Source organism: Anopheles stephensi, chromosome 3 (assembly GCF_013141755.1).
Source record: "Anopheles stephensi strain Indian chromosome 3, UCI_ANSTEP_V1.0, whole genome shotgun sequence".
NCBI lineage: Eukaryota > Metazoa > Arthropoda > Insecta > Diptera > Culicidae > Anopheles > Anopheles stephensi.
In genome coordinates this window covers 61,811,420-61,823,707 of record NC_050203.1, presented here as the reverse complement: position 1 = coordinate 61,823,707, position 12,288 = coordinate 61,811,420, and the positions used below count along the sequence as shown (strand labels likewise).

The following is a 12,288-nucleotide window of genomic DNA, read 5'->3' as shown; positions in this document are numbered from 1 at the left end:
CTGTGGAGGGGAGATAGAAAATGCGTTAGCTCTTGTCCACGCTAGTTGAGAGTATCTACTCTATGGACGATCTTTTACCTGGACATGGCTCATCCTTCATCAAGCATCGCTCAATCGTGGCATCGCTACCTATAATTGCCTTCTCACACGAAATACAACCATCCTTAGCGATCGTGTCCCGAGGTCCTCGACATCCAACGCACGTTTTGTGACAGTTGATACACGTTCCGTTCATGGCGTGCTTCATGATTGGACATTCCGCAACACAGAAACGACCATCCTTCACGTTCACGCAGGACCCACAGTTGTCCGCATTCGGTCCGTTGCAGAAGTCTTCACATTCGGCGTGACAGTTACCACAGGTCTTTGAGTCCACCTGGTACAATCTGTAGAGGATAAGAATTTCGTAAGAAGCGTTGACTCTAGCACGGAACCGGAAGAGTTCTTGATACATACCTTGGCAAGCTCTTGCAACTGTCCAAACATTTGCCCTTGTACTTGACGTTCTTGCACTCCAAGCACTGTTCCGGTCCTTTGCCCCAACATCCCGCTTTGGAACACTGCTCCGAACACTGCATGCCCTCGGCATCTGTAAAAGAAGGACACTCGTTATATCTTCCCCTTTGGTGCTGCATTATACGAGGTGGCTAAAATTAATACTTACGACACGCGGTAGCATTGCGGTTCTTTTGCACCATCACCTCATGATCAGTACTCTTCTTGATTTCACTCCAATTAATGTCCTCCACGAAGCAAAGGTCGCTATTTTCCAGTATCACAATCGAGCCCGAATTGACGCGCTTGAGTGACTTCAGTTCCAGCGATTTCAGTGATGTCTGCGTGAAGCGAAGTAAAGAATTGGTTAGTTATCTGGCTGTCTTCTAGGGATGTGCTTTGTCCGCATCCTGCATCCTTACCTTCACAATGTACACCGAGGCAAACAGATTCTCCTTCAGCTGACGTCCACCGACAACTTCCAGATTGCGGAAGTAGTTCAGCGTGGTAAAGTTCTCGTGATGAGCCTGTATGTTGATGAAACCCGTAATCTCCTTCACAGTTGAAAACACCTCCAACCGATCGGGATCGATCTTGATGTAGCGGGGACCGAACGAAAAGTTCGTGTACACCTGCTGGAACCCATCGAACGATTGATCGAGAATCTCCAGCGATCCTTCGATGATGGTACAGTCTTTATAGTTTCCGATGTTGTCCGAATGCACTATACCCTCGCCCGGACAGGTCTTTGGACAAACGCCTTTACACGGCACACACTCACTGTTCTGTGGCATCTTTCCCTTCGGACACTTTCGCACGCAAGCACCGTTGTCTTTCAACAGATGCTCGGGACACTTGCGCACACAGGTCGCACCGTAAGCGTATTTACCATCGGGATTCGGTTCCCACAAGTAGTTTGTTGGATTGTAGCTGTTGAATGGGAATCGATCGGTAATTAATCTCAACACTAATCTCCAAGCCAAATAGGACTCAATGCAAAATACTTACATCTGCATCGGTGGACACTCCTGCTTGCAGACACCGTCATCGTAGAAGTTCTTACACGCTAGACAGTCTTGCTGGGTCGGACCGGAACATCCGCCGGCACAGAACAGATGGCAACAATCGCGGGGTTTCGGTCCGAAGCATCTGCCCTGCGAGCACTGGGGCGAGCAGTTCAGCTTGCTAAACCGTTGACAGTTGTGGGCGCCCTCGCCCCAGCATCCCGACTCACACGACGGATGGCAGGGTGGACATTCGCGCTCGGGGGAGGAGAAATTGAACGTGTACTGCATTTTGACCTGCGGGTCGGACACAATCTCGTCCCAGCTGATCGTTTTCATGTGGCACAGATTGTAGTTGTTAAAGAACCCAACCGAGCCGGAAAGAATATCGCGCAGGGCCGGCAGCTCCAGTGTGTTCATGTGCGAAAACGATACAAACAGTCCGTACGCTTCCTCCCATTTGTTCAGCTTGAACGTGGTACGGCCGCGGATGATCTGGAGCCCCGGCAGTATGACGTGGGGCAGATCGATATGACTGATCAGCACGTACCCGGTCACCTCGCGGATGTGCTGGAGAAAGTTGAGGTCGGTGATGTTCGATATCCAGGTGATCTCCAGATTGCCATCCACGTACGTACAGTTGGTGTAGCGGTCGCGCAAATTTTTGTAGTGATACTCGCGATTCGCCGGCACCGACATGCGTCCATTCGTACCGATGCATACTGCGGGAGAGAGCAAAAGAGAGGGAAAAAAATGATAGGTTGTTAGTAAACGGAATCAACCAGCAACCAGCTTCTAATCAATATTTATGAAATTTTGCAGGCAGCACGTGCCAAACAGCACTGCTCGCGATGTGTCCAACATCCATCGCAGCGTTATTGATTCTTATCACTGACAGATGTGACGATGGGCTCGAACGAGAGAAACTTCAATTAGAAACGGCTCCAGTGGGACTATCTAATCTCGAGCGGCAGGTTGCTGCCTGCTGGCCAAACATCTGTATGGACAAATTCATTTCGCGAAGTCTTTCTCAGACCGGACGATCCATCTCGAAGCCACGAGTCTCGGTGGCATAATTTTTTTTCTTCTGTCGCACAATTTTATGTTCACCGATGTTTTATTTATCACCGAAGTTGATTGTGTGTCCCCGCGACGACGGTTTAGTGTGGTCAACCGTAAACGACTTCCCGGCCAGAACAGCTGCTAGCACGGTGTCATAAGCCACGCTGGCTACATACCGCGCGCTCTAGATGACACCGTTGACACTTTAAAGTCCGGCGTCCGACGTGCGTGCGAGAGCGCAGGCCAGAGGACGACCTTTTGCGCCGGGACAGGCGATTGGTGCGACCATTTCGGTACGCCACACACGTTCGACATATGAATAAATAATGAACCGCCTGGACTGGTGGCGCAGACTTAGACACGCCGTTTTATTGACCTTTTTTTTCGCCTGTTTCCCTCGCGCGCCACAAACGTTCTCGGACGCCGGTGCTACACGTACACGGTTGGCGTTGATCAGGATTCCTGTCCGTTCTGTTTTATGGCATCTATCTTTCGCTCGCTTCTCCGATTCGTAGTTTTCTTCTTTAAATTATTTGCAGCTCAAGACTCGTCCGTCGGTCAAGCCGTGCAGTAGAGTACTTTGCCAGTGTCACGTATATGGAGAAGGAAAATAGACCACAATCCCAGTGACTTGCCTTGGGGGGATCTGGAGGACCAATGGGGGAAGACTCCCGTGACACTGTTTGCACGCCCTGGGACCAATGTTCGGCGACATGACAGTTGCACACACACACACACGCGGGCAGTACGACGACAAAAGCGATAAAAAGGAAGGTTCTTCCCTCCATACATGTTTGCCCTGTTGTACGTGGGGAGCCCTGCACAGCGCGATACACCACTGGTTGGGGCTTGAGGATTGGGATAGAACTCTTTTCTCCCATTCCCATTATTTTCTTTCGCGTCGTGTTCGCCGTGGTTTTGCGCCGTGCATGATGTGGTAGGTATGGAACGAACATTCATCACCAGTTTATAGCCTTTCCGAGAGGCTAAGGCTCGACATTGTCCACGCGTACGAACTGATCCGGCTGAACCCTTTAGGTGTGGAGCGTTAGGGAATGGTCCGTTCGTAACATTCTTCGAGCTTTGAGGTCTGGAGCGGTGGTGGAGTCTTGCTGCTTGTTTGTGTGTATGCCATGGTATGGAACCACTCCTTCGGTGGGATACCCAAGCCGCGTGTTGAAATTGTTTGACCAACTGTTAAAAGTCGAGCGCAGCGGAGAGACTGGGGCTTTACGACAGCAAAACTCAGCAACAGAGCAATGATTGTGGACAGCGCAGCAAGCATATTTATAGACACGTACGGCTTAATCCCCAAAGTGCAGGCAGAAAAGGTTGCCCCGAGGTCCGAGCATTTCCCTTGCAAGCATTAAGCGAATATGACCGAGTTCCAACACGCGCATACATGTGTGTGTGTGTTAAACGAGCATTATAGGGGAAGGTTTTACTCTTAAAAGCTTAATAATAAAGCTTTAACACATCAAACAAACACATCAACTGCAAACTTTTTGAGAGTCGAAATTTAAAATCAAAAACCAAACCCCGAACTCATAGTGGAGATTTCAACGCCCACCGCACGGGCGAACCTACCACAACGCCACCGTGTCCGAGCATTTTTGGGGTGGGCGATGGTCAAAAGATGTTCGGCAGCGTAGTCCCCGATTTTTTTTGCCTCTCTCACTGTTCAAATTAAAATTAATCCACACACTCTCGCTTTTTTTTTCTTGTGCGTGTCCTGCTCTTGGTCTCCTACACGCCGTGGCGGGTGAGCCCCACAGTCGTACCTGGCTTGTGTGTGATGTGTATGACCATTTTTAGGCGTTTTTAAAAGCTTTTCAATACCAATCTATCTTTGCTTGGACCATTCATCTCACAGCTCGTTCACCACAACAGCCCTCGTCCTGAACAACTTTTTGTAGCTGTGTTCTCTCCAGCGCTGCCCCGAAATCGATACAGAAAAGCGAACCGTAGCAAAACGAACTCTCCCGGGGACAATAGGCTCCGATTACCCGCTAATCGGATTAGTAGTAAATTTATTGTTGGTTAATTTAAAGTGCTTCACCGGCTAGCAGCAGCCGTACCATAATCAGCGGAAAAACATGCATTTTGAGAAGGCGATAAAATTGATTTAATGCAATACTGTGCAGTCGTTTAAGTCCGGCTCGGGTGGGGAAAAATCTAACCAAGCGCGTTGGCAGGTTGCAGGTCCCGCTCATAAACAACGGACCGTGTGTATTGTGCACGGTCGCGTGTCGTCTCGGCTCACTCCCAAAACCCCCGAAAGAGCTGTCCATAGGTGGATGTGCGTACAAATGTGAGAAGAATTATTATAATAGTTGAATGAAGCGAAGTGTTATGGTAATGGCGTAGGAAATCGAATCTTCGAATCTTCCGTCCCCGAACGAACCGTTTTGTTCGATTAGAATTATGAGCAGTGCGAGTGTTAATGATACTGGGAAGAGCACAAATAGCGTCGATCGATCGACCACCCATACACCCATGATATTAAAATGACAACACATCCAGCGAGTGATGTGGTCGAGATGAAATTTTTCCGTTTTATTTTCCCTCCAAAACTCTCACGACATTTACCCAGTGGAAAGAAAAGTATCCCCGGCGCGCTGGCTGGATAATAGAAGGGTGAGAAAATTTGCGATCGTCACACATACTTTCTCCATGCAGTCCGTGCATAAGTTGACGTTTCCATTTCACTTTGCACTCATCGTGACTCACAACATCTCGCCAGAAGAAAAAGCAAAACAGGCCACGTGAACCGCGTGAGCAAGAACTCGAAGCAGGCGAACAAGCAACATGATCACGATCACGAACGCTCGATGTTTTTTTTTCTTTTCTTTGGTGGTGTTGTTTCGTTTGGAATACATTTTAGAGCGTCTTCGATAAATTCGGGGTGGTCCCCACAACGATCGGAATCGGGTTGTAACCGTAAAACCGTTTACATTGTTTTGTTGTAAGTCTCCTGCTCGAAGTTTTTGATTGCTTTGATTTCTGGCACAGGCTTCGAGGCTTTTTTATCGCTTCTCGTGTAGGATTGATTTTGAATAGGGTTGATATTTTATGCATACGCACACAAGCCAATGTGGAGCCGCATTTCCTTTTTCCACAACTGCTCCGTTAAGAGCGTTAAGCAAAGCGACGCACAGTAAAGCGATTGTTGTCAATCAGCAGCAGTAAAGCTGTAGCGCTGTGATTTATATTAACACAGGAATGTTACCTGCAAGCGATGGTGAAATGAAGCAGTAAGAAGCACAGGGGAAAAAACAGCCATACCTCAATCGTCTTGTCAACTCTCGGAAGATCAATAATTAACGATACCGACCGAAGTCGTTCATTGATTATCACGGGGAGGAAAAAAAAGGGCGAACAGCCTGCAGCTCGCTATTTATGCCACAGCGGTCCGACGACAACAAGTCGCAATTCCGCGCGTACGCATCGGTACCGGGCGCAATTACCGACGACCGGTAGCAGGTTGCATGACAAAATCCACGACGATGGCGCGTGCCCGATTTCGTTGCAGCGACAACCCAAGGGAGTCCAGTGGCGCTGTGAGTCCCTCGGACGACGACGGCGAATAAAAAAAAAAAAACACAAACGAACGAACCATTGCACAGGGATCGGTTGGGGATAATTTTTATAAATTTCTGATAAATTGGATTTCTACGCGAACGGTGCGCGCCGGTCCACATTCGGCCCTGCGGTGCGCGATCAGCGATGCATTATGATAATGGGAGTCCCGTGCATGCCAGCGGCAATCCCTTCGCGTCATTCCATTCCAGCATATTGGGGGAACTAGAGGGGATGGGTAGCTGGGGGAAACGGTGTGATTAGGGACGGGTGAAAGGGACAAGCACGTGTGTGCGTGGTTTGTTTTGCTCGGTTCGACTTATTTCGAATCTCTTGAGTGATTACATAAATTAATATTAATCACACGTCAACTAACGCTCAGAAAGACCCGGTCAACCTGTTCCTTGGCGGTCGGCAATGGGACACACTTTTTTCCACCCGTTCTTCTTCACGGTGATTCTCTGGCCGATTGGTCCCGATTGCTCCGTTGCTAAGTTGCTGATTGCATCCAACTTGCTTGCTTCAACTATCTCTCGCTCTCTGGTTGGTGGTTGGGATGTACTCCCTTGGGGTAGGTGCATCTGTGTCCCTGTTGCGTGGCGATCGGCAAGTAAGTTGAGATTGCTATATCGTTCCGGGATCTTTACAATCGCTGTTGGTCCTTCTTCCGCGTTCTTCTCCCGAACTCCCCCAGCGCGCGCGAACAAGTGAATCAGGCTAAACGAGCACAAAAACGTCAAATAAAAGCGATTTAACGTTGTTTATCCGTATCTGATCACAATCGGAGCTCCATTAGAGATGGGGTAGAGCGATGGATTTAAAAAAAATCCTCACTTACGGTAAACGAAACAAAAAAACGCAACAGGTAAGAGGCGAAAAAAAACTACATTCCTTCCAACTGATCGCCGAACACAATATAATATACGACACGTTCGATAGTAAAATGTGGTAAAAGCGCCCGAAAGCTGCGTCCATACGCACGATACTTTTGTCCCACGCATTCCCCCGCACACACACAAGTTGTAAATGTGGGTGGTGATGGTGGGATTTGGATGCTTTTTGGGCAGCCCCCGCATACAGCACGAGGAGAGTATGATACATATACGGCAGGAGAAGCAAAAAAAAGCCGAACCACAACAGTCCACCCACATGGTCCCTAAGAGGTGGAATAGTGCCACGCGACCCGACCACGTTTCGTTTACGCGCGGACGAAGAAGCAGCACAAGAAGACGAAAAAGTCAACAAAAACCAAACGTTTGGGAAGCTGTTGCGCCAAGGGCCGGGACCAAGCGACGAACCTCCCTCCCCACGGGTGAAACTGTTTACGTATTGTGCAAGCCGGTGGGTTGCATTCCCGTAACGTGCTTTGTTTTTTGAGGTCGCTGGTGTAGTGGTCAGAAATTATACTTTTTTGGGAAAACCTTCCTTCCTGTGGAGAGGGGTGTTGGGTTAGGAGGACACCTCATCACCCGGGCGCATCCGAAAGGCACACGCTGGAAGTGAAAACGCGTGCAGCACCGTTTTCGTGCGTGTTTCGAACGATCGAAGCACATCGGGCGTGTGTCGAGTGGCGGCTTTTAATTGTTAACCGCCCGCCCGCTCGATGAGTGTCCGAAGGTTCAATGGAGACGTTTGTGAAGGACATCACCCCCACAACGATCGTGGTTGTGGGTGAGCAAGCAATTGAGACCTTTAACTGTGTTTCTTTGAAGGTTCTTGCTCGCGCGATGCTAGGGAAAACAGCCGTACAACCCCATAAAAGCCCTTAAAGCGGTTCTATTTGTTCCGATTCACACTTTCTAGAAAAGTATTTCGTGAAGCATTCCAAATGAGCTCGGAAAGTGAGAGAGAAAAAAAGCAAGGCACCGACGAGTTGAACTGTGTTATTTTTATGGCTTGTTCGTGGCCTTAACAAGCTGTGGTTAATGAAGACGAAATGAACAACACCAACGAAAAACGAACAACGACGAAAAAAATAAACACAGTTAGATCGTTCAACCTTAAGAAGGGAGTGAAGAGAGCGACGGCAGAACATCATCCTATGTGCGCTAGAAGTAACGTACGATTTAGTTCTTGTGCTTGGTTGTTCTCGGCCTCCTTTTTTTCTGGAGGGCTTTAGGAATTGAACGGACAATACCTAATCTCACGCGCATACAGACACAGCGATGTGGTAGCTGCGCTCAGTTAAACCATCGCTAAACGTTTTCTGGACGCTTGCGGGTTCCGGACCTGGAATGTGGAAGAAGCAGAGCGAAGATTTTCGGTACGCCGCACGCTCGGACCAAGAACTCGAATAGTGAAGAAACGATCGGTGGTGGAACTGGTGTGGAAGACCGGCCCCGAAAGCATCCACACCGGTTGATGGACAGAACGGTTCGAATGATGGATGGCATATGGAGCTTTCTGAATGTGTTTTGTCCGATGAACCTTGATTTCTGGGCTCCGGCATCTCTCCTTTCCTCATCTCTTTCCCCTCGGGAGGAAGGGTGTTTTTCGGAGGGTTTGTGGAATTTGTGGTGAGCTGATGAGGCTGCTGCTCCTTCCGAGATGAGTTTTTATTCCCTTCGAGACGACGAATGATGATGATAAAAATGAAATAAAACTTTGCTCATATTCTCTCGAACACAGGCATATCGCAACGCATCGCACAGCTTTACAAATTAATGACCTCCAAGAAGACCGGATCGTGAGTTTGGTCTTTTATTGCTTCTTGGTAGTGTGTCCGAGACGTACACACACACAAGCGTATGCGTCATCGTCATGTGAACGGCGTATGTGTGTTGGTACGTTGCTGAATAGCTAATTATTCACGCATGCTACTATGGAGACACATCGATCGATCGCGTGATCGTGTCTGATCGTTGGCATTTTCTTGGTGTGACGACACCATTGCACAAGCGAATATCCGCTCCGTTTCGGTGTGATTTTGATAGTGCACTTTTCTCACGGGGCAAAAAACAAATCGGCCCATCAAACGACACGAGAAAAAAATCAATATTCACCATTTTGTATCGATCGTCAACGAGCGCGAAGGCAGCGCAATAAATTTGAGTATCGTTACGTGTGCGCGTTCATCTCATGAACCACCCGCCTTAGCTGTGGTTGTAACGCACGGTGGTGTTTCGCTGCGTGTGTGTTTGTGTTTTGGGCATATCTTTATGATTCCGTCACGAGAGCGCGTCGATAGCCGCGGGTTTTTAGTCGTTAAAATGCTGCGAACATGCGGCGAAATCTGATCTCCCTGCTCCAACGACAGCACACGAAAGCTGGGGAGAAGTCTTTCGGGCTAATTAAACGCGCTTATTTTATGGACCATCGGTTGGTTTTGTTTTTCGGTGATGGGCTTTTTTCAGAATTTTGTCGCACTGTTGCGGTGCTTGGTGATGATCCGCATCCCCCACCCCGTACGCCGAACAGTTTTGCGGCTGATGAGGTTTAACTACTTGCCTTGTGTATATTGGAAGATTATTAGAGAACCTGACCCACACGGCATCGACACTCTTGCGGAGTGAAGATAATGGAAAGCCAACACCGCAAAACCCTTTCGAACGGTGATACGTTCTTCGCTACTAAAGATTATACTCCGTGGGCCATTAGTCCAAAGTGGTATTAACAGTAATTAATTCTTCTTTCTCTTTCTTCTCGCGGTTTTTCTGTTCTCCAGCCCCAGGAGGATAAACGAGCATTTGTCGATCGTTGATTGGGAAGTGCTTGTGGTGTTTACCTGGTTGATAACAGGTTGAGCGCCCGAACGACATCCACCCGAAACCAACAAAACAGTACGGTCCTCCCAGACAGACGAAGACAACAGCAGAAGCCGTCGTAACGGCGTCAAACCGTTCTCGTTTGCTGTCCAAAACACTTAAATGCCTTTCCATTAATCATGCGTTTTGCTGCCTCGATTATGTGACGATTGAGACAAATTATCGCCCGAGTGTAGGCTGAAATACCTGCCCAGGTTTGTTTTTTTGTTTGTGCGTCCCCGTACTGCACCTGTTCCTCCCGAGGGCGAATGACAAAGTATGCCAACAATGACAACACAAAGAAAGAAAGAGAGAGGGAGAGTGAGTGAGAAAGAAAAATCACACACACAAAACGATTCAAAAACAACATGCAAAGAGAAGAAATTCAATTATTCAGCAGCGTTCCGTGCAGCAACTCCTAGCTCGCCCCGCCATAACTCCACGCCTGAAACATGAAGCGTACGAAGCAGCACCGAAAGAACCGTTAAAGAACATGCTAGGAATGGGCAAACGCGAACGAGACCGACCAAAAGTGCCAAACATGGTCAAACAAACTAAACACGCGGACGACACTAGACGCTAATGCGTTCGATGTTCGTTGTTTTGAGGACGAGTTGCGTGTCAGCTTTTTTTTTGGTTTTGTTTTTCGGAGTTTTTGCGCCATGTTGCGCCAAAGATTCGTATCCGGCTGGTGGAGACGCACCATCACCGACGCATCATCACTGGCCAGTCACGTTCGCCAATTTGCTGCGGTTCGTCATCATCGTCGATTCTTCACATCTCAGCTGTGTCAACTGGCCCTGCCGAGTGTGTGTGTGAGGTGCTGGACGGCCTCTGGGCGCGCATAAAAGTCGTCCAAAAATACGTCCAACTTGACAAAAGACGCACGGTGTCCTGGTACCTGGTTTAAAGGCTCGAAATTTTGGAGAATCGTCAACGGCCAGGGCGCCAGCTTGCGACATCCAGACGGGGGTAGAATCGCACAACAAAACACGGGCCGAAATATTGTTTGCGTCACTTTGATTTACGACCAAATCTCGTACGCTGGAAGGAACCGTTAATGGAACCGACCAGGAATCGCAACGAGAGAGAGAGAGAGGGAGAGGCTGAGGGCAAGAAGAAGAAGAAAAAACAAATAAAAAGCCTCCCGCAAGCGAATGTGTAAATGTGCGGTTCACCGCTAGGCGTGAATTTTAGCAAAAGCATTTGCCAGCACGAACCGCGGCTCGAAAGACATCAACGCGCCGTCAAGCGGGGAACCCTTGACGCAATGGGAAGGAAAGCTTCGGCTCATTTTTCTCGGCCAGAGAGGGTTCTTCTATCTTGTGCGCTCCAAAACGTTAATGATGGTTTGACTTGAACATTTTTTTCCATTTTGCTCTCCCTTCGCTTATATTTCGCTGTGTGATATTCATTATGGTCCGATATCGGCAGCCGATTATTGACATTCACGGTGCCGGGCGGTACCGGGTAAAGTGTCCCGTTGCAGGGTTGCATAATGGACGTGGTCCCCCGGCACACACAATGTAAAAATTGAATACTTTCCATCGGTGATCGGGGGGGTGAATACTTTAATGGTTTGCCGCGTACTAAGCTTACCGGCCAGACGCTTGGAAATGACGCGCTCGCTGTGAAGTGAACGGTTTTTTAAGCAACACGTCAAACATTGATCGTATCTCGTGTCGATCTGCGATCGCTGGACACATGGCTGCTGTAAAGCGTTGGGAGAGCTTCTCTTAGTAGTTTTTTTTTGCGCTGTCAGGGCGAAAGATAAATGATTGTGCGCTTGGCACAAAGGTATGCAAAAGCATTGCGCAAAAGAACACTCGAGGAAGGTGTTTAGTGTGGTGTAGCTTATTCAGACAGGCAAATTCTTTAAACACCAAAATGGCAAATTAGCTTCAGCGTACAAAAACAAGTGCAAAGCGTTTTAAGGAAAATGATTCTAATTCAAATTGCACTTCAGCCAATCCGGTGAGCGTACGAGTTGGGATAAAAATAATAATTTCACTCCAAAATGGAACGAAACAGGTCGATTGCGGTTGCAATTAGCATTGCGTCCCGGGACACAGCTCCATCTTAGTGGGAACGCCAACGTGATTTCGTGTACCTCCTAAGCACTGTCGATGTGTCTTTTCGGTCTGTGCGTTTTGGTGATACTTTCGAACGCGTTTGCGCGATCCAAAATCAATCAATGGACCGCTCTAAAGAAGGTCAAATTATAGACCCAACGCATCACTCAACCCAGCGGGAGAGAGAAAAAAAGGAACTGGCTGCTAAAAGGAATTCAAGGCGAGGGACGTTAAACCGAAAGAAGCGAATGAACCGGTAGTCGTGCGATAGAAGTCGACAAAATAATCTTAGAACTAGGATCGAAAGCGAAAAGCGCTCCCGGCCTTTGAGCT

General features: G+C 48.4%; 1 protein-coding gene across 2 annotated transcripts in view; it reads right to left on the bottom strand.

The window, feature by feature from the left end:
• LOC118513596 (epidermal growth factor receptor) overlaps positions 1 to 12,288 on the bottom strand; it is a 90,810-nt gene that overhangs the window by 4,459 nt on the left and 74,063 nt on the right. For both annotated transcript variants that reach the window (XM_036059598.1, XM_036059597.1), the window contains exons 2-6: positions 1,504 to 2,221; positions 918 to 1,425; positions 665 to 836; positions 457 to 589; positions 79 to 386 (exon numbers count right to left, since the gene is read on the bottom strand). In XM_036059598.1, coding sequence (XP_035915491.1) covers positions 79 to 386; positions 457 to 589; positions 665 to 836; positions 918 to 1,425; positions 1,504 to 2,221 — 1,839 coding nt within the window. The remainder of the gene's footprint in view (positions 1 to 78; positions 387 to 456; positions 590 to 664; positions 837 to 917; positions 1,426 to 1,503; positions 2,222 to 12,288) is intronic.